This window comes from Nicotiana attenuata, unplaced genomic scaffold (assembly GCF_001879085.1).
Source record: "Nicotiana attenuata strain UT unplaced genomic scaffold, NIATTr2, whole genome shotgun sequence".
Lineage (NCBI taxonomy): Eukaryota > Viridiplantae > Streptophyta > Magnoliopsida > Solanales > Solanaceae > Nicotiana > Nicotiana attenuata.
Window position 1 is genome coordinate 107783 of NW_017671532.1, and position 22220 is coordinate 130002.

Here is a 22220-nt window from a genome sequence, read left to right on the forward strand (position 1 = left end):
CAAACGTTTGATGAGTAAACTAAGACTAATATTATGTTCAAACTACAGGGCCTGCTTCATTGCAAGCATGATCATACATGTTACTTTTAGATTCTATTTTCAAACGGCATCTTAACCTAAGCTTAAATCTCAAATTAATCTAATAGCCTAAACTGAAATTATCTACAACTAGTATTCTACTCATAATACTCACATAAGTCTGAAAAATAACAGTTCATACAGTCCGATTAGAACAAATGATGTAACGTTCAAATGACTACAATTATAACATGTGTTTAAACTAAGTAGACTACAAAGGAATTCATAAAACAAGCAGGTTGTATTTCATGATCTCTTCCGATATTGATTATACACTTGACTCAAGTTTCACATGTCATTTGAAGCTGGAAAAGTACCTGGAAATTAGAGAAAGTAAGAAGAAGAATCAGCAAAAGCTAACAGCAAGCAATCAGCAGTTTCAAGTTGAAGTCGAGCCCAGAAATGGTGACAGATGACCACAGAAGTAACTTCAAGCAGATAAACACCAGTAGATAAACCCAAACCAGCTTGAATGCACCAGATTCAAATCAAAATAAACCAGGAGTCTCTGAAACCTCAGCTACTAAGATCACAAGGAAACTTAAGCCATTTTTCACCCTAGATAAGCTGGAGCTTTAGTTTAGACCTTTCAATCACTCTAAAGGTTCAATGAAACAGTGATTTTCTTCAGTTTTTGTTGCCTCCAGTTGCAGAAACTTTTCAGTATTTCTTATGCTTCCAGCTTTCGATTTGAATTTCAAATTTTGGATCTCTAGACCTCTCAATTTTTGAAACTGTTTTCAAAACTTTTTGAATTTTTTTTAGCTTTTCCTAAAACTTCTAAACTTCTCAGATTTTTTCCTCTCCAACCTTTGTCAGATTTCTAAACTTCTAAAACTTTTTGGGGATTTTTTCAGATTCTAAAACCTCTCCCCTATTAAAACGAGGCAAGGGGTATGCCTTTTTATAGGCAAAACTAGGGCAGCATCAGATTTTTGTTTTACACCCTCAGTCCCTCTTTTATTTTCAGATTTTAACTACTTAAACCACTCATTTTATGCCTTGTTGGCCAAGTAACACTACTAACTTTCTGAATTTCAAATTAAAACCCCATCTAGAAGGTTCTAGTGATTTCCAATTTCAGTTACTGCATTATCCTTTATTTGAATTACTTATATTACCTCTACCTTGGTTCTGAAATTACCAAACTATGTTAACTGACCCTAACCCCTTTGAACTTAGTCAAAATGACCATAGTTAATTAACCAAGGGCTGAGATTATTCAGCTATAACCAAACCATTTTCTAATCAACACAAAATCCTTAAAATTGAACTATCAAATCTAGCTAATTCTAACCAGAACTAGAAATTAATTCTAATCAATGCTATACCCTACGACTAATTTATCACTGAACTAATAAAACGATAAACGAACAAATCAACAATTCAAACATGAAGCTATACTATAAAAATAGAAAAATCAGCAAACATGGAATCAATCACGAACAAAATTAAAACTATAATCATAACCCTAAAAAAACCTAACTCAAACACAAAAAATAGAAACATACTGAGCAAAAGAAAAAAAAATGAACAGAAAAGCAGAGAACAGAGAAATTCCTAGAGTCAATATAAAGAGAAAAAAGCTAAAATCTAAGAACAAGAATCAATGAGCAAGCAAATGCACTAATTGAGTTATTTAGCTAAACTAAATAATAAGAAATAAAAATTAAAAGATTTAAAGCCTATGTTAACAGAACCAAACACTATATGTTGAATGAATTAACAGAAAACAAAGTTTAAACAAGGAATTTCGAATAATAAAGAAAAACGGGAAGACTCACCTACGCATGGTTAAACAAGTCTGGACTCCGATTCGAGCCTCGGAATAATGTTAAACGTTTGTTCTTCACCAAGAACAAACGAAAATATGATTTCGTGACTCAAATCCAACACTTGACTCAAGAAATTGGGAAGAATTCGAGTGCTTCGACATTCTAGGGTTCTGCCGCTCTTTTGATTTAAGATTCGAGAACTTCAGGGAACATTTGAAGGAAACCAGTTAGGGGTTCGGGAAGAGGGAGGTGAGGAGAGTCTAGGGTGTGAATTTCATGAGGTTTGGGAGGTGGCGTCGCCGTGTGCGGTGGTGGCGGCGCCTAGGGTTTGGAAGATTTGGGGCGTTTAGTTGGGATTCGGAGGAAAACAATGACGGATATGGGACGGGAAGATGAAGGAGATGACATGGTGAAAATTTTGGACGATTTGGACGTTGGCCGCCGCCGTGAGGCGATTTCCGGCGGCGGCGTTAGGGCGGAAGGCGGCGGAGACGGTGGTGTTACAAGGTTATACGAGGAAGATGGGTTATGTCGTTGATTTTTGTAAATTGTTATTATATTTATATTTAAAATGCTGGGACAAACCTTGACCGTTGGATTGGGAGAACGGATGGCCTGGATTGATGGACGCCCAAAACGGCGTCGTTTAGGGGGGGAGCGGATCTGGACCGGGTTAATGGGCATTTGGGCTTTGTTTGGTCCGGATTTGAAGGTTTATTTGGGCTAGCCTCGGATTTTGGCCCAAAATTTGGTCTTTTATTAAGACCATGCTCTCTTTAAAATCTTTTTGTTCCTTTCTTTTTCCTTTTGTATTTATTTTTTGTATTTTACTTATATTTATTACTTTTTTTTGAATTTTCTGATTTTATTATAAAAAGACCCAAATTAAATCCACTAATTAACTAATTCCTAATTTAAGAGAAAACTAAATCGAAAATGTAAAAATGCAAAGTTTAAGGTTGTAAATAGACTATTTTGTTATTTTTCTTTTATTTCCAATGATGTTTAATTAATGTAAAGATCTAGAATTAGGTCCTAAATGCAAGTATGCTATTTTTGTAATTCTCATTTTTTATGACACCTAAAAATGCACACAAAATGCAAAACACAAAATCATGCAATTAATTCCTAAAAATTCAAATACTAAAAGAAAAATTCTAATTCAAATGAATTCTATAGGAGTAATTTAAGCGTGGCAAAAATCGCGTGCTCACAACAACTATTAAAAAGCTTTGAAGCCTTGATTTTGAATTTGTATTTTTCAAAAAATATTTTTTGTTTGGATTTGGTGTTATTGCAAATGATTAGAAATATTTTATACAGTTTATATCTCGATTTTGAGAGTATTTGGTGAGGATTAGATTTGATTTTGACAGGATTTTCATATTGAAATTCGAAGAAGAAATAGCAAAATACACCACATACAAAATATATACAAAAGATATATTGTATAAAATTATGTGAAAATTATATTTAAATTGTATGATGTTGTAATTATATTTAACTGGGTAGAATTGACGTATGAAAGTTGCATATAAGTTGTACGCTATATAATTAGCTGTATGAAATTAAATTTGTTTTTATTATGTATGTTGTTGTAGATATATCAAATATTGTATTAAATATGTATAGAATTTTGTTTTTAAGTTGTATCCTGTCGTACCATACATTATTCTTTTCTTAAAATAGGTTATTATGGCAATGAGAGAGAAGATTTGCGCTAATTATGGCTTAAAGTAGGTAACACACAACTGTAAGGAGTCTAATTTTGATAGAAGGACAATTTGGATTTTGTTCCCTTTAGTTACGCCCTTTTCCAAGCAAAGAATCTTCTAATTTAAGGCACTAATAATAGATTGCATATAAGTTGTAAGAAAAACTTGTTTAGGACGAAAAATTTACAAAATTTGGACAATTTTGATAAGTGAGTTTCTGAATTCGCAAACTATTATGTCTCTACTAGAAAGGTAAAACAATGAAAATTAAAAAAAGAACTTAAAGAAAAAGTCACGTGTCATATTTTTTTCTCATGACCAAACAAATTTGAATATAGTAATTCGTTATACTGTAATTAAACTCTAGCTACTTCGTTCGATGTAGATGTTGTTGGCAATCTTTAGTATTTAGAGCTGAAATAATCCACGCGTAGATAGAAAATCTCTCTGCTTACAGTTTAATGCTTCAACAAATTTATTTTTCAATACTTGAGCCATTATCTTTCTCATCGCATATTCTATTTGCTCTCTGTATATTAACATGTTCGAATATCTCCATAAAATTATGACTGAAAATATAAGGATTTTTTTTCTTTTTGGGACTAAGTGTGTGCTGTGGTATCAGGTATGATGAATGACTTTAGGCATGCTTTATCTGCAGCAATATATTTAGCAGCTTGACTTTATAACACACTGGCCTAGCATATGTAGCTTTTTTGTCTTGTTTATTATTTATCTCTTTAAATCTTAAATCTTGTATAGTAGAGAGGTGATCAAATTGGTAAGTTAATAGGATAAGAGGCAAAAAAAAAAGATGCATTTAGGTTCATCAAGTGGTCGTGCCGGAGTGGTTATCGGGCATGACTAGAAATCATGTGGGCTCTGCCCGCGCAGGTTCGAATCCTGCCGACCACGTTAAAAGGAAGGGTGCGAGTCTCAATTAGAGTTTCAGCTATATATTAGTCCATCCTATATGGATTAACCTTTTTAGAGTTGTGACTGCTTAATGTCTAGTTGCTCAAAACCTTGTAGTCTTTCGGCGTGCAGACAAGAATCGGACCTTTTATCTGCAAATTGGTGGAATCTGTCAAAGCAAATTTGCCTTTGTTAAAGGATAACATAATGTTGCAATTTTAAAGTCTAGTTTCTGGATTAAAAGATGCATGAAATCTGAATAACTATCACTCATATTAGCATTAGTTTCCTCCTTTTCGGCTGTGATCGAGTTATTCTATAACTTCCAATCAGATTTCATAGAGATCAAATGTTGTATAACTACGCGAGCCTAGCTGACACCAAATCGTACAATTTCCAATTAATTAATGTCGCAAATATTTGATAGGAAATATGATAAATGGTAAAGGCTCTAGTTTTTACCTTCACTTCATTGGGTAGAAAATTGGCCGAAATTTTGCTATTTTTTTTCAGTACATATGAAAGCAAGACAACTAGTACCAGAGCCACGATTCTCTGACGTAGGAAAAGCAATTGAGCTTCCACGTGGGGTGCATTCTTAGTTTTCCTTTTGTCCTTTCTTTTTCTATTTCTATTTCAAATGGGGAAAGGGGTGGGGTTCAGATTTTGGGAGGCATGTTATATTGCCTTCAATTTTTTTTAGTATATATTTCCTTTAATTACTTAAGGTGGGGTCCATTATTTTAAAGGATAATGTACATTAATCCTAGCTAATCTACTTACTAAATGATTAAAATAAAATAAATTACGACAGCTATGGGTTTTATGTTTACTTTTAGCCACGATAAACGGTTATGAATACTTTCATGATCTTTTTACTTTTCACTTTTCTTCTAGATTTCATATTGTTCCTATTTATCTTACGATTTCTGTGGTGATATTAATATTGTCTCATTTTTGTCCTTTTATTTTCTTGAGCCGAGGGTCTTTCGGAAACAGCCTCTCTATTCTTTCGGGGTAGGGGTAAGGTCTGCGTACACACTACCCTCCCCAGATCCCACTAATGAAATTTTACTGGGTTGTTATTGTTGTTGTATGATCAGATAACTACTGATAATCAAATGCTAAAAAAGAACGCCTAAGATATAGACACAAAGATATCGGCGCTGATGGAAGGCGTAAAAGGTATATTGAATTTCTTTAGTTATATGCATTATCTGCAGCAGTACTATATGTAGCAACTTGACTTTATAGCAACCTGGCCTAGTATATGTAGCTTTTCTATCTTGTTTTTCTTGATCTCTTCATCTTATATCTAATATAGTGCACATATCAAGTTGAGAATTTTAGCAAGTGGTCGATGGTTAACAGATACTTGACCTTTTGCACGTGCTATTTTTTCCCCTAATGGAAAATTGCTCATGAACTTTTAAGTCTTGAGACATGTAGACAAGACTTGGACTTCTTATCTGCACGTTGGTGGAATTTGTTAAAGCACTTTTGCCTTTCTTAAAAAATAGTTGTTGTAGAGAAAGATATAACATAAGTAAAGAAGGACAATTTAGTAATTTCATATAGGTTAGATTGTTAGTTACTAACCACCAATCCTAGAGTTAGTTAGCTCACTAATAACGACTCTCTCTAGTTAGTTGTAATTAGCTTAGTTAATTACAATTACTCCAGATATATAAATACCTACACTATCTATGTAAAAGATCAGATGATTAATATCAAATTCCCTTTCTCTTAGCTCATCTCTTCTTCTCTCTGCTTCTTCCCCTTCTCTCATCTTCTCAACTCCACACTTTGGATTCAATCCAGAAACTATTTCATGGTATCATAGCGGATCAGGCTAATTCAATAAGCTTGAATCTCGATCCAACATCTAATTCCGCAAAATCAAAAGAAGTTCTGATATCAATTCTTGCTTAGTTCAATTCTTGAAGAAAACTTGATAGCTATGGCGACTAATGAACAGCCAGCTGTTGTTCCTCCTGTAATTCCGCCTACAAATTCAAATCAAGGAGGTTTGCATGCAATTGATTACAATCATCCACTGTTTTTAAGCCCTTCAGATGTTACTGGCATTCAAATCATATATTTTCAACTAACTGGGAATGAAAACTATTCACTGTGGTTTCGATCTATGAGAATGACACTATTTGGAAGGAATAAGTTGGGTTTGGTGGATGGTACATGCACAAAAGAAAATTTTCCAGAAAATCTGTGGAATTATTGGGAAAGAGTAAATGCTATTGTGCTTTCTTGGTTGATGAATTCTGTCAGTGTTGGGCTACTTGGTGGTATAATGTATGCATCAAGTGCAAAGGTTGTGTGGGACGATTTGCATGAAAGATTTGATAAAGTGGATGGTTCAAGATCGTACAATTTACGTAAAAAAATTGCTACGCTTAGTCAAGGAACAACATCTGTTTCTGCTATTTTTCAAAACTGAAAGATTTGTGGGAGAAATTTGAAGCACTAGTTCCTGCACCTGGGTGTGACTGTCCAAAATCAAGAGAGTTTGTTGTTCACTTGCAAAAATTAAAGCGGTTTCAGTTCTTGATGGGGCTAAATGATTCCTACAGCCAGGCTAGAAGTCAAATCTTGCTCATGAGCCCAATGCCAACGGTTAATCAAGCATATGCCATGGTGATTAGTGATGAGAGCCAGAAACCAGTTGCAGCAAATGCTGGCCTACTAGGAGCAAATCCTACATCTGGAACTAGTCAATTTGATATGGCAATGTATACTAAAGCTGGGTGGAATTATCAGAAAACTCGAAAAAATTTCAATCTATTCTGTGATGTGTGCAAAATGAAAGGGCATTCTAAAGAAAATTGCTATAAGGTTATAGGCTATCCTCCAGAATATAGACCAAGAAAGAAGAACACAAATACTTACAGTGCATATAATGTGCTATCTAATGTCAGTGTACAGGGTAATCAATTTTCTAGAGGAAATTTGAATGAGAATTGTTTACAAAATTCTCAATTAACAAGCAGTGTTGTGAGTGCTAATAATTCTCAGAATTTTGGTCAAATGGCAAATACACCTTGGATGGGATATTGCACATTCACAACAGAGCAGTATGACCATATTGTGCAACTGCTGAACAAAGACAATTCAAATGCTCCAACACCATCAGCTAATGCTGCTTCTACTACAGCAACACCATTAGCTAATGCTGCAGGTATTCCTTGTGCCTTATTAGCCTCTAAAAGCCTACAAGAATGGATCACAGACACTACAAATCGCATGGTAGCTGATATAGAACTGTTAAATAAAGTCTCTCTAATGCAAACAAATCAGTCAAAGAAAGTACATTTACCTAATGGAGAAACTACTCGAGTTACTCATATTGGAACTAGTACCTTAACAGATCAAGATATAATAACTAATGTATTTTACATCCCTCAATTCAAATATAACCTCTTGTCTGTCTCTAAATTAACTAATGAACTGAAATGCTCAGTTGCTTTCTTCCTTGATTTTTGTATATTTCAGGAACTCTTCAGTGGGAGGGTGAAAGCGATTGGTAAAGAAGACAGTGGTCTATACATTCTCAGTAGACAAAAATTACCAGGAAATAATGCAATTAGTTTAAACACTAAGGAGACAGAAATCAGTAAAGAGACTAATTCAAATGATATTGAACTCTGGCATAGAAGACTTGGACATGTGTCTGCTACTGTTCTCAAGAAGCTATTTTCTACAAATGCACAAGATATATCTGCTAAAATAGATCTATGTACTAAATGTCCTTGTGCAAAGCAAACAAGGCAACCCTTTCCTATCAGTAGTATAAAAACAACTGCTAGCTTTGAATTAGTTCACATGGATGTATGGGGTCCTTATAAAATTCCTACTATGGATGGTAATAGGTTCTTTCTAACTGTAGTAGATGATTTCTCTAGAATGACATAGATTTTCTTGCTGAAATTGAAATATGATGTATGTGTGATTATACAACAGTTCTTTACTTTTGTCAAAACTCAATTTGGAACTACATTTAAAACAGGGCAGAATAGCCTAAATGACACTTATACTTGTGCCACTTTGTCATGCCGGTCCCCAAACTTATCATTTTGCCAATTGAACACTTACACTAGTTCAAATCGTATATAATAAACGCTTATGACAGGATGTTACCAGTGCGTGTAATACAATCTCCTACACGTAGGACGCCACGTCATTACTAGTGCCACATAGGAAAATAAACTATTTAAAAATAGGATTTTTTAGAAAACCCTAGCAATCTGCAAGTCTGGCAACACAAAGCAGAGTTTCTCTTTTACATCACCCATAAGAAAATACTCGTCCATCAAATTAACGCTCCTGTAACTCACTAACTCCTTCATGAAATTGCTCAAAGCTTTCCCACCAAGATCAAGCCTTTTCACTCTGTTATTCAATGTGAAATTCTGAAACACGGGTGAGTCATGAGTAAATGACGAGATGCCTCATTCTGAAACACGGGCGAGGCATTGGGCTTTAGACACAATCCCATAAGGGCGACGAGATGCCTCATAGAGATGGACCAAAGAGGGGGAATCCGAAACATAGAGAGCCTTAAAATTGAAATCATCGAACCACACATACCCAGAAGCTTCAAGCGAGCTTTAATGGCGTCTCTGCTTGTCCCTCCGGTTTTGATCCTCAAACACAAATGTTTATCGCATTTTCAAGTCTAAATTTCAATACCCAGCTAAGTTTTAGTACTAGGTTTCAAACCACTAGATTCGTTCTTCGCAAGACCAGCAATGGAATTTTGAAAATTCTCAACAAACAAGCCTTTGAATCTCTTCTCCAAAATCCGAATAAAGATTCAAATAGTGAAACACAGCAACAATAACCAAAACAAGCCTTTGAAGGCTCATCCATTGTTTACAGTAGTGTGGAGGAGAAAGAGGGATTGGGGGCGAGAAGAAAGGTGGGATTTTTGGCCCGATTTTGTGCCTGATTTTAGTTTAATTCATTTTTAATTAAAATCACTAATATCACTCTCTTTACACGCGTATGTTACACATAACTTTTCCACCTCAGCCATGTTAATGCCACATAAGCTCGGTCAAAGGTCAGAGGGATTTAGAATATACGATTTGAACTAGTGTAAGTGTTCAATTGGCAAAATGATAAGTTTGGGGACCGGCATGACAAAGTGGCACAAGTATAAGTGCCATTTAGGCTATTCTGCCTTTAAAACAGTGAGAACAGGTAATGGTACAGAATTTATTAACTCACTTTGTGAGAATTTCTGTAAGAATTTAGGAGTAATTCATCAAAAGACATGTCCTTATACTCCTCAGCAAAATGGAGTAGCTGAGAGAAAGCATAGACATATACTAGAACTTACTAGAGCTATCAGATTTCAAGCTAATATACCTATTAAATTCTGGGGTTATTGTGTTCTTGCTGCAGTATATATCATTAATTGGCTGCCTAGTTCTGTCATTGGAAATAAAAGTCCATATGAAAGGATGTATAATAAAAAACCTACATTGCAACATCTTAAAGTTATAGGTTGTTTGTGTTATGCAAAATTAGTTAATCAAAATGATAAACCAATGCCTAGAGCAAAACCTGCTATACACATGGGATATGCTACAACCCAAAAGGGATATGTATTATATGATCTAATAGATAAAAGTTTCTTTGTAAGCAGAGATGTCCAATTTAGAGAAGACATATTCCCTTTTAGAAACAAACAAGACAACAATAAATCTTTATTTATCCATCCAAACGTAACATACTTACTTTTACATAACACAGATTCAACAGTACAAGCTACAACTTCAGAAAATAATATGTATTCAAATGAACAAGAAAATAATGTCATGTCAGAAGTGATACAAGAATGCACACAACATTATGAGAATACTCACATAGAATCTACTCAGACTAACAATCAACAAACTTCAGCTACACAACAAAGAAATCAAATCTCACAACCAATAAATGTCAGAAAATCAGGAAGAGGAAAGAAACTACCTATATGGATGAAAGATTTTGTGTCATTAACTGCTAAACAGAATGAACCCTATGCCATATCAAAATTCATAACCTATGATCATATAACTCCTAAGTATCAAGCTTACTTGACAGTAGCTTCAAATATAAGTGAACCAACTCTATACTCTGAAGCTATAAAGGACCCTAAATGGATAGATGCAATGAAAGCAGAGATTGAGGCACTACAAAATAATCATACATGGGACATAGTAACTCTGCCTACTGGTAAAATTCCTATTGGGTGCAAGTGGATTTACAAGATTAAGTACAAGGCTTCTGGTGAAATAGAAAGATTTAAAGCTAGATTAGTAGCCAAAGGTTTCAGTCAAAAGGAGGGGATAGATTATCAAGAAACTTTTTCTCCTGTCATAAAAATGAAAACTGTAAGAACTATATTAGCTATAGCTGCTGCAAGACACTGGCATATACATCAAATGGATGTATATAATGCTTTCTTACAGGGACATTTACTAGATGAGATCTATATGCAACTACCCCAAGGATTCACAAGTCATAGGGAGAATAAGGTATGCAGACTTGTGAAATCTCTATATGGTTTGAAACAAGCTCCTAGACAATGGAATGCTAAACTGACCGAAGCACTAATGAAGTCTCAATTTCAGCAAAGTCAACATGATCAGTCTTTATTTTTTAAGAAAACAGCAGAAGGTATCACAATGGTATTAATCTATGTAGATGATATGCTTGTGACTGGTGACTCTCTAAAACTAATAGAGGAAACAAAAGCACATTTACAACAGTCTTTCAAAATGAAAGATCTAGGGGAATTGAAGTACTTTCTAGGCATAGAATTTGCAAGATCAGAACAAGGGATTCTTATGCACCAGAGGAAGTATGCACTGGAACTGATTTCTGAAACAGGAGTTGCAGCTGCCAAACCATCTATAACACCTCTTGACACAAATATGAAGCTTACAACTACAGAGTATGATGAACATCTAAAGAAAACCAAGTCAACTGCTCAAATGAATGAAGAACTGGCAGATCTAACTTCCTATCAAAGACTGATAGGCAAACTCTTGTATTTAACAATGACCAGGCCAGATATCTCATTTAGTGTTCAAACACTAAGTCAATTTCTCCAAAGATCAAAGAAGTCTCACATGGAAGCAGCTCTAAGAGTTGTTAAATACATCAAAAACAGCCCAGGACAAGGTATTCTACTTTCAAGCAAATTAAACAATACTATCTCAGCATACTGTGATGCAGATTGGGCAGCTTGTCCTTTTTCAAGAAAGTCTGTTTCAGGTTACCTAGTTAAGTTTAAAGACTCTCTAATATCATGGAAGTCCAAGAAACAAACTACTGTTTCTAGAAGCTCCACAGAAGCTGAGTATAGAAGCCTTGCAACAATTGTTGCAGAGCTCATTTGGTTGATTGGTCTGTTAAAAGAAGTGGAAGTTGAGGTCAAATTACCAGTTGAAGTGTTTAGTGGCAGCAAAGCTGCAATTCAGATTGCAGCAAATCCTGTTTATCACGAAAGAACAAAGCACATCGAGATCGACTGTCGTTTCATCAGAGAAAAAATTGTACAAGGACTTATCAAAACAACATACATATCTACCAAGGAGCAACCAGCAGATATGTTAACCAAAGGTCTCAACAAGGCTCAGCATGAATATCTTTCTTCCAAGCTAGGTGTTCTTAATGTGTTCTCAGTACCTAGCTTGAGGGGGAGTGTAGAGAAAGATATAACATAAGTAAAGAAGGACAATTTAGTAATTTCATATAGGTTAGGTTGTTAGTTACTAACCACCAATTCTAGAGTTAGTTAGCTCACTAATAACGACTCTCTCTAGTTAGTTGTAATTAGGTTAGTTAATTACAATTACTCTGGATGTATAAATACCTACACTATCTATGTAAAAGATCAGATGATTAATATCAAATTCCCTTTCTCTTAGCTCATCTCTTCTTCTCTCTGCTTCTTCCCCTTCTCTCATCTTCTCAACTCCACACTTTGGATTTAATCCAGAAACTATTTCAGTTATGGAGTTTTAGTTTTAATTAAATTCGAATATCTGGATAAATAATGTGCCTGGTTTGAATGGTTATGGCATATATTGGCGTTGATATCCTCCTACTCGTCTACAATCGATTTAGTTCATATTCCAGTCAGATTGCTTACAAATAAAATGTTTCATCAACTAGGCAAGCACAGCTAACACGAAATCGTTTTATTTCCAAATAATTAATGAGGCTAATATTTTGAAAAGAACAGATCGCAAATGGAGGCAATCTTTTTTTATGGCTAGTTTCACACACAAATTTTAGAAGTTTTTATAAGTAGTATTTGCATCCAGTCACCTTTGCCCTTTCGTACTACGCAAATGGGAGAAAATGAGATTATGGAGTCCATCCAATGCTTACTGAACACACTCTCTTGACCAAAGCCAATTATTTAAAATTGAATACCTGCCCATATTAGATTGACTTAAATTCTTTATCTGTAGCTAAAAATATCGTTTAGTATGGTTTTTTATTTTTATTTTAAATGGTTATATTTCTTTCAGAAATGGATAGATGAACCTCTAGTGTTAAAATTGAATAATGTTAAGGACATTTGTAATCCGATAATATCATGCTACAATCGGAGAGACTCAAGTTGTCACATAAGGTCTTAAGCTTCAATTTCAGGGTGGCTATTTGCAAGTTTAGGTTTTCAGAGCACAAATCCTACGGGATTAGAAAAATATTAACATATTCTTTAACAAGAAAAGAATTAAGAGAAAGAAAAAACAACTGACATCCAGCTTTATTCTGTTCAATCTTGAGTTAAGCATTTTCTTATCATCTCCACCCATTTAAAGACATTTCCTAAATCTTTTAAATTCAAAGTTCTTTAATGTTCACGTTTGATACTTGCTGTTTGTATACGGTAGAAATCGGGCTCGTCCACAACATGTTAGATCGGGCTCTTAACGTGAGGGACTAATGATCGACCCAAAATTCCACCGGGCCAGAACTCGAGATCAGAATGTCTGTCATCGAGAACATTGAATCCGTGATCCAGGAATAGACCCTGACCCCGAACGAGCTCGGGGAAACGTTGTCAGCGCAACCAACAGAAGACCGAAATAACAGAAGGCCGAAATATCCGTGACCGATCGGATAATACGGCGGGATTCTCGACACGTATCAATAAGGAACCTGCAAATCAATGAATCAAGAGATTTTTACCTTTTATAGAATAGTACCTAAAGTAGGACTCCTCTACTATATAAAAGGGATGTGATTACTTGTAGAACAGGATATAACACGCATTTCAGAAGCAATATACTGTTACTTTCTCTTTAAGCTCTTATTCAGTTGTGTCTTGACACTGACCAAAGTGCATTCTGTTCAAGGGTGGCTCACCCCAAGGCTGTAACTGTTTAATTCGTGTGGTTTGAATTAACTTTATCATATTTTATTTCAATTGCAATTTAATTTATCGATTTATGTCAATTTAATCCACGTCCTTAAAATCACTTACAAATTCAATTGTTATCCGATTTTGAGGGTAAACACTATATTGAGAATTGTAATGTATTTACATGGTCCTTCGAAGCTTGAGGTCTAGTCTTCCTCATTCCTGAGTCATTCTCTGCAGTTAGAAAGAAATCAAATAACTAAGGGACTAATCGTACTCAGAGCCACGATTTCCTGACGTGGCGAAAAGCATTTGAATTTTGAAGTTTTATATGGGATGCATTCTTATACTGATTAATTAATAATTTCTCCTTCAGTTTCTTTGCCTTTTCTACTTCCATAAAAATAATGGCTGCGGGGTGGGGTGGGAATTGGATATTGGGAGGCATGTATATTTTCTTAATTAATTACTTAAGGTAGGTCCATTATTTTTGTAGGATAAAGTTTATTAATCCTAATTACATTATCAAACCAAAAGGAATTACGGGGGCCACTTCGTTCACACCTACATAGCTAGAATACAAATTAATTGTGTTAAAAATCACAACGACCCTACATAAATTACAAGAGCATAACTTGATTACGTAAAGAAGAGTAGACATTCAAACCTTTTCTAATTGTCGTGATCAGTATATAAGCATTAGTTTTTTTTCCCTCTGGATATATAAGCATTGGTTGACAATATAAAAAGATATAAACCTTGTCCTTAAATTACAAAAAACAATTTCGACGCCAACTATTATAAATTAAATTCCAATACGTCGGCAATAAGGTTTTACAACTTGGCTAGCTGCCCTTCTTCTTGTTATCAGTTTTTTCCTTGCTTTTTGTGCTATTTATTCTTTTACTAAAAAGGAAAAATGTTTTTACTTCACATGCATGGACAGGACTCTAGCAAGTTTTCCAAGACTCCAAAATATATATGACGCAACCTTGGTGTTTTGTTTCACTTGTAAAATTGGGTATATTCTCTGCCGGCGGCAAGATTTTTGAGCTAAGAATTGTGGAAAAAACTATAGGGGTTTGTTTTAAAAACGGAAAAGGTCTAAAAATGTCACCCAACTAACATAAATAGTCTATCTATGCCATCCGTTAAAAGGTCGCCCTATTCATGCTAACGTTATACTTTTGGCCTATTTATGCCATTGTCTACTAACAGTTCCATTTTCTTATTTTTAATAATAAGAATTAATTTTCGACCCCACCTTTGCCACATGCCTTTATATTACTGGTTCTTCTTTACTTGACCCTACATTTCTTTTAACCCTGATTATGTATAATTAACCATGCCCAACCCGATAAAATCCAACCATCTTTTAACCCAACCCCTAATTCCTTGTCACGGCCCAAAATCCAACTAGTCGTGATGGCACCTAACCCAACCCGCTAGGTAAGCCAATTAACAACTATCCAATTTAATGAGATTTTTTTAGACAAATAAATGATAAAATAACTGAACCTTAATACTTTTCCCAAGGGCCGGTAATACAAATCATGAGATTCTAAGATTTTTACAAACTAAATTGAAATAAACAAAATATCGGTTTCAAATAAATACAAATCACTGAACACTGATCTTATCGGGTCGTGACAAGGAATTAGAGGTTGGGTTAAAAGATGGTTGAATTTTATTGGGTTGGGCATGGTTAATTATACATAATCAGGGTTAAAAGAAATGTAGGGTCAAGTAAAGAAGAACCAGTAATATAAAGACACGTGGCAAAGGTGGTGTCGAAAATTAATTCTTATTATTTAAAAATTAGAAAATGGAACTGTTAGTCGACAATGGTATAAATAGGCCAAAAGTATAACGTTAGTGGCATAAATAGGCCAATAGTATAACGTTAGTGGCATGAATAGGGTGACCTTTTAACGAATGGCATAGATAGGACTTTTATGTTAGTTGAGTGGTATTTTTTGGCTTTTTCCGTTTTAAAAAAGAAACATGTAGAATGTTTTTTTTTTTCCTTTTTTTTTTGTACTTCCGATTGTTTTGAGTGGCTCAATTAATTCAGAGAGCACACTTAAAGCCCAGAGATCCTCTAAGCAAGATCAATGCCACTGCCTTAATTAGCTGCCAAATGACGAGTTAATTTCATTACCTGCCAAATGCCAAATAGGTTGGGTAAGCTAGTTTTAAGTTGGTTGTCAGGTATCGCAATCTTCCTCTTTTATCGTCATAAAAATTATTTTTTATAACATTAAAATAACTAAACTAGACGTATCATAACAATAAAGTCATTAAAAATTTTGCGGTCTAACAATAAAAGCTACTCAGTGAGGTGGTTAGATTGTTATAATGAAAAAGATTTTATTACTTTACTGTTATAGTGAGTAAAGTTCAATTACTTTAATATACAAAAACTAATTTTACGACGTTACTTCCTTCGGTCCAAAATAAGTGATTTTTTGGTTGTTTTCATACATATTAAGAAATTTACCTTTTAACATTAATTAGCAATGAAATTGACCATATTAACCTTTACTCTTCACATAAACACTCCTAACACACACTCCAACGTTATTTACTCCAAGGGCAATGTAGGAAAAAAATAATTAATTCATTCTAGAAATCTGAAAAAAATACTTATTTTGGACCATAAAAAAGAAAGCCAAAAAATTACTTATTGTAAACCGGAAGAAGTATTATTATAGCAAATAATTAATCAGTTCAATGATCATAAGTGAAATTAACACGCATGGTGGCTGCATAAATAGAGACCATCAAGCTTGTCACAAAAGGTAATGGAGCAGTGGTTAAGATACCATTTCTATTGACTAATGAAACATTGTCTCAATCAGTTTTCCAATTGTTATCTGACTGCAAAATTATAGGAGCATTAATGTAACACCAATAAGATGCAACCACTGATTTACTACGTATTAAAGAACAAGAAGCATAGTAGATATTAGTGGTGTAGTATTATATAAAAGGTCACGTGATATATAAAAGCGATGGCTGAGCATGGGCGGTGCCTTGTTAGGACATAAGTAAGCATTATGAATCTACGTAACGTGAAAATTATAGTTTTTTGTTTTGGTTTGATAGTACGACACAACAAACCGACTATGAGAAGCCAAGATGTAAGCATCAAATTTAAAGTATGATGCACATGGTTGTCCCCCTGATCAACCCCCACCATTTTTGAATTAACTTCATGAATTTTACTAAATTCTAGTATTAACTCTGGGAAAGCCACAATACTTATGTTTGTTATGTTAATTAGGTAACTGAATTTTATTAACTATAATAGTACTAAAGTTACTTAGCTTTATTCATCGTAATAGTAAAGCCACAAATTATTTTTTGTCACATTAAAGTAACTACATTATACTTACTATAACGATTGAAAAGCTAAAGAAGGCAAGCGTGAAAATAAGTCATCTTGAATTCATGCAAACTTAACAAATAAATATGGTAGTGCTTATGATCTCGAATTCACGCAAATATAGCAAATGAATATGATACAATCAAGTTAAAAGATCCATACATGCCAGGGGCGGAGCGAGAGCGGGTTTGGCCGAACCTAGTAGCTTTGGTTCAAACTCTCTATTTGTCTTAAAAAAATTATTGAATATGTATAAATCATTAATTTAAAACTCAGTAACTTAAGAGGATTAAAATTCCAAACCCATAAGTTTGAAATCCTAGCTCCGCCTCTGATACAAGCAACAACGATTACATCAAATATAACCGCAATAAATGCCTGTTTTTACTAATACCATCTTTTTCAGCTTTTTTGAATCTTCTTATCAGATAGGAGTAACCACTTACAGTAGAATGATAAAAACAAAGCTAAGGATAAAGACCAACGGCATGGGCTGCTGCTGGAATAAGCAAAAAGGTATGATGAATTACTTTAGTAATGCATTATCTACAGCAGAAAATATATATATATATGTGAAGTAGCAACTTGGCTTTATAAGCTGGCATAGCTTTTCTATCCGTTTCTCTTGATCTCTTCATGTTATATCTAGCAGCGTGAAGATCAAATTGGGAATGCTTACTTCAGAGTTGAGAGAAAGTGGCGCAACTAATCTCCAATAAGAATATCTGCAATTAATGGAATGCTTTCACGTGTTTTTTTATTTATTAATGGGAATTTGATCATACCATTTTAGTCTTGCGGAATGAAGACAAGAATTCTACTTCTTATCCATACGTTGGTGGAGTCTGTCTAATAAAATTTGCCTTTGTTATGACTTATTTATAATGCTAGCTTTTGTTTTGAAGTAGAATATTTGGATAAAAATTAGGTGATTGGTTTGAATCATTATCCATGCTATGGCACTAATTTCCTCTGTTTCGGCTATGATCAATTTAGTTCATTTTCCGATCTGGCCGCTTGTTAAAATGTTTCATTTTCAAGGCAAGCTAAGCTAACACTATACTCCTTCCGATCCACAATAAGTGATCAATTTGCTTTTGGCACGCCCATTAAGAAAATACTAAATTCTATACGAAAATACCTAGTATGACTAAACTACCCTTAATTAAATATTTAATGTGAGGAGTAAGAAAACTTTTTAGGATATGTACATAAAGGTAATTTTATAAAAACAAATTGAATTCTTTCTTGATTATATAAATGGACACTTATTTTGGACCAAAATAAAAAAAAAATTAATCAATTATTATAGACCGGAGAGAGTATCATACTATTTCCAATTAACTAATGATGCCATACTTTGAAAGAAAGAAAACATAAATGGAGGCAGGTTTTATTATGACTTGTTTCACACTTAACTTTAAATGAGAGAAAAATTGTTCGATCGAGGATTCATTTGAATGCTCACTAAGTACTCATTCCTCCCAAAAACCCAAACCAAAAAAAGAAAAAGAAAAACCCCACCAATTATTTTAGTAGTACGTAGCAGTACGTATTGGATTCATTTAAATTCTTCATTCTTAGGCTAAAAGTCTCTTTCGATATAAGTTTCTAATAAATAGATGGGTCAACATATATATTTGAATAACAAATCGATCGATCTCACCAACTAAATTGGATTTGTATTCCGATGCTAACATGCTATACCCTGAACCTCAAATAATCACTCTTCCAATTCCATGTTATGCCTGATATGGGGGCAAAGCTTGCTCATATACACGGATCTTTGGAAAGGCGAAATTAAAAGCATTTCAGCTTCCACATGGGCTGCACTCTTACATTAATTTTTCCTTCACTTTCTTTTTCTATGCCCTTGACTCCGTGTAGTAATAAATGGGGGTTAAATTTTTTGGTGGGCGTGTTGTATTTCTTTTAAAAATCCTACTAGCATCATCAAAACAAACAAACTACTATGGCGGCCAACTTCAGACTAGTTACACGGATAAATTACAAAAAGGATTATGTTAAAATTCACATACACCCATCAAAAATTACAAGACAAAAATCAGAGCAAATATTCAACCCTTTTTATTATATTGTCATTAACAGGCACGCATTAATTACTTGATAAATAAAAATGATATCTCAACTCATGCCAATAAACCCTGTCCTCACTTTCTTTTATTTTATATTACAAAAAACTATTTGAAATGCTAATCTCAACCAATCATCATAATTAAGTAAAAAAATCCATTACGTCGGCAATTTACAACTTGGCCTGCCCTTTCTTCCTGTTCTTGTCGCGCTTTTTGTTTCCCTAGCTTGCTGCTTCTTTTTATCAAAAAAAGAAACAGAGATTCCCACGTCACATGGATACCACTTCATCAAAGACCAAAATTTGGCGGACTTTGGGCTATTGAGTTCACATGCAAAAGTGGGTATACTCTCTTTGCCGGCAGCAACAACTTTGTAGAATTGTGGGGCAAAAATATTGAGTGGCCCCACTTCAAATAGCTAGCATACTCAGAGACCAGAAATCTTTTTATTAATAGTAATAACAAAGATCAATGGAACTTCCAAAGGGCAGCTATAATGGTGATCATCAAGCTTGTTAAGAATGGTAATGGGCCAGAGGTTAACGTACTACCACTGTTACTGACCAATGAAACGTTGCTCCCACCAGCGTATTGCCCTCCAGATGATTTCTGACTGCAACAATAACATTATATTAGTACCATTAGTAGATCACCGATATAATTACTAGCGTTAACTAACAATAAATATAGCTCTTAATTAATATAATGTCCTATTGGATTATTAGCTGTTGTAGTTTTATATAAAGGTGACATGATATAACATTGATAGTTGAGCGTGGACAGTGCCTCAATTTGTTAGGACATAAGTAAGCATTTTGAATCTACGTAACATGAAAAGCATATGAGAAGCTAAGATGTAAGCACTAAATTATGTAGGATAGCGACGCACATGGCCCAAAACCTCCCACCTCCTATTTTCAAACTTTCGAGATTTCCTTTTAGTTTGCTTAAAATCAAGCCAACAATTCTTTGAGCTTCATTTCTAGGTGTGACTCATTATAAGATCAAAAGGTAGTTTGAGACAACTGACTACACATATGCTCTCATTTCCGACACACATGAAACATATATATTTGCATGTTACTTTTGTTTAACAAATCTCACCAAATAACCGCCCTATTGCATGCATATGACTACTTAGCCTAACCAAGCACATGCTTTGCTAATAAATAATTCTATTAGAATACACTAACGAAAAGATTTAAAGAATTATTATGGTGTCAGACATATAAGCTTTTTAAGTAATTACTCCATACCTTAAGTTGCCTCTAAAGGTTTAAGCTATACCCCAAGGGCGAAAATTTACTTCATCTGTATCTAAATTGTATTTAGATGACATATTTTGTTTATCGAGAGTCAAACTGTAAAATTTGATCAATATTTTAAAATATATTTTGTTATCATATTGACATGAGAAAAATTGCAACGTATAGTACTTTTCATGTTGGTTTTGTATATCTAAATTTTAATTTTAAAATATTAAGTTGAACTAATTCAATTTAGCTTTAAAGTTTAGTCAAATTAGATAAGCGAAATGTGTCATGGAGATAGTATTTAAAACACAAAACCTATTGGAGAAGGGGAATTTAATTGGAAAAACTAGAAAAGAAAGAAATTGAAGAGACATTAAATTGAACCAAATTGAGAAAAGAACTTGCTTTGCTTGATAAGGAAACGGCGAAGTATGTACCTAGCAGCAGGAGCAGGACAAAATGTGATGACATAATCAGCAGAAGCACAAGTGAAGGTGCTGGTTCCATCATCATACGCATAGCTGTAAGCGCGTGGGCATGAACTCTTGAAAAACTCCGAGTAATCCGTCGGCATGCATGTATCAGGCGTAGCATAGGGCCCACTACAACAATATCTCGGATTCCCAAACGCTTCACACGCGCTCTTGCATGCCACGCACTCGCCGCCGCCTCCGTCGCTGCCGGTGCTCATCATCTTCAGCTCCGCCGGACACGGCCCATTAAGGTCTACAACACACCCAGTTGCCGAACAATTCCCGGCGCCGGTCCCACCTTGTGGGCTCACTAACATAGGCAAGTTATAACCATCCACAAGGCTAACGTCATAGAAATCAAGGCCACCGGCGCCGTTGAGAGTGAACTCTGCTAGAGTGGCCGGCGGTGCAGCTCCGCCGGTGCACTCAAGTGTTCCAGAGCCACAATCACCTGTAACGCAAGTGAATTTACCGGTGGAATCTTGGGAACAAAAAGTCCGACCCCATAAACGACCCGACCAACCCGCTGGAACTGAAATGGGTATGGCCTGTCCTGGATTTAGCTGAAGTCCAGTTGGAGAAAGCTGGGTAGTACCTGCACCTGATAATATACCCGGCCATACTGTATAACTGCACTGGTTTACTAATGTAAATGTTGCTGATAACACCCCTGTTTCATTAAACCAACAAAAATGAATAACAAAGCTCCAAACTTTACCACAAAAATGTGAATAACAAGAATACGAGAACCAAAAACTTACCAGAAATAAGGAATACGGAACATAAACAGAATAAGGCAAGAAAAACTTGAGGTTTCGCCATAGTAATGTTTCTTTGTTTTGACTAAGACGTTTGAAGGGAATGAAAAATGAAGTTGTTGGCAATGTGGAGTACTGAAATGAATGTCGGACGGATCACGTGGTCGGACTAAGTTATTTATAGAAAGTTTTTGGACCGACGTTGGAGGGGAAACAGAACACCGCCAAAGTGTAAGGTCGGCAACTGTGTCGAAGCAGGTCAAAATGGCTTAATTAGAAATTAAGAGAAGAAAGCTTTGGGATTGGAAGAACTAAAATTCGTAAGTTTCAAGGATTAGTTTAAAGCTTTGGGAGTAATGCTTAGGCGGGGTTGCGGGAGGATTT

At 34.8% G+C, this 22220-nt stretch overlaps 2 protein-coding genes and 1 non-coding gene across 3 annotated transcripts; 2 read left to right on the forward strand and 1 right to left on the reverse strand.

Moving 5' to 3' along the window:
- The first annotated feature begins 4401 nt into the window (after positions 1 to 4401).
- On the forward strand, positions 4402 to 4483 carry TRNAS-AGA. Its single transcript has one exon. It is a non-coding gene; the product is annotated as a tRNA-Ser (tRNA).
- Positions 4484 to 6443: 1960 nt separating this feature from the next.
- On the forward strand, positions 6444 to 8410 carry LOC109208834. Its single transcript, XM_019371985.1, has 3 exons — positions 6444 to 6855; positions 6942 to 7885; positions 7991 to 8410. The coding sequence occupies exons 1-3, from the start codon at positions 6444 to 6446 to the stop codon at positions 8408 to 8410; spliced, it is 1776 nt and encodes a 591-aa protein (XP_019227530.1).
- Positions 8411 to 19321: 10911 nt separating this feature from the next.
- LOC109208828 (thaumatin-like protein 1b) lies at positions 19322 to 22214 on the reverse strand. The gene is made up of 3 exons (XM_019371979.1): positions 21840 to 22214; positions 21043 to 21748; positions 19322 to 19965 (listed from the first exon to the last, which is right to left on the reverse strand). The coding sequence occupies exons 1-3, from the start codon at positions 21898 to 21900 to the stop codon at positions 19821 to 19823; spliced, it is 912 nt and encodes a 303-aa protein (XP_019227524.1). The 5' UTR covers positions 21901 to 22214; the 3' UTR covers positions 19322 to 19820.
- Between the last annotated feature and the right edge of the window lie 6 nt (positions 22215 to 22220).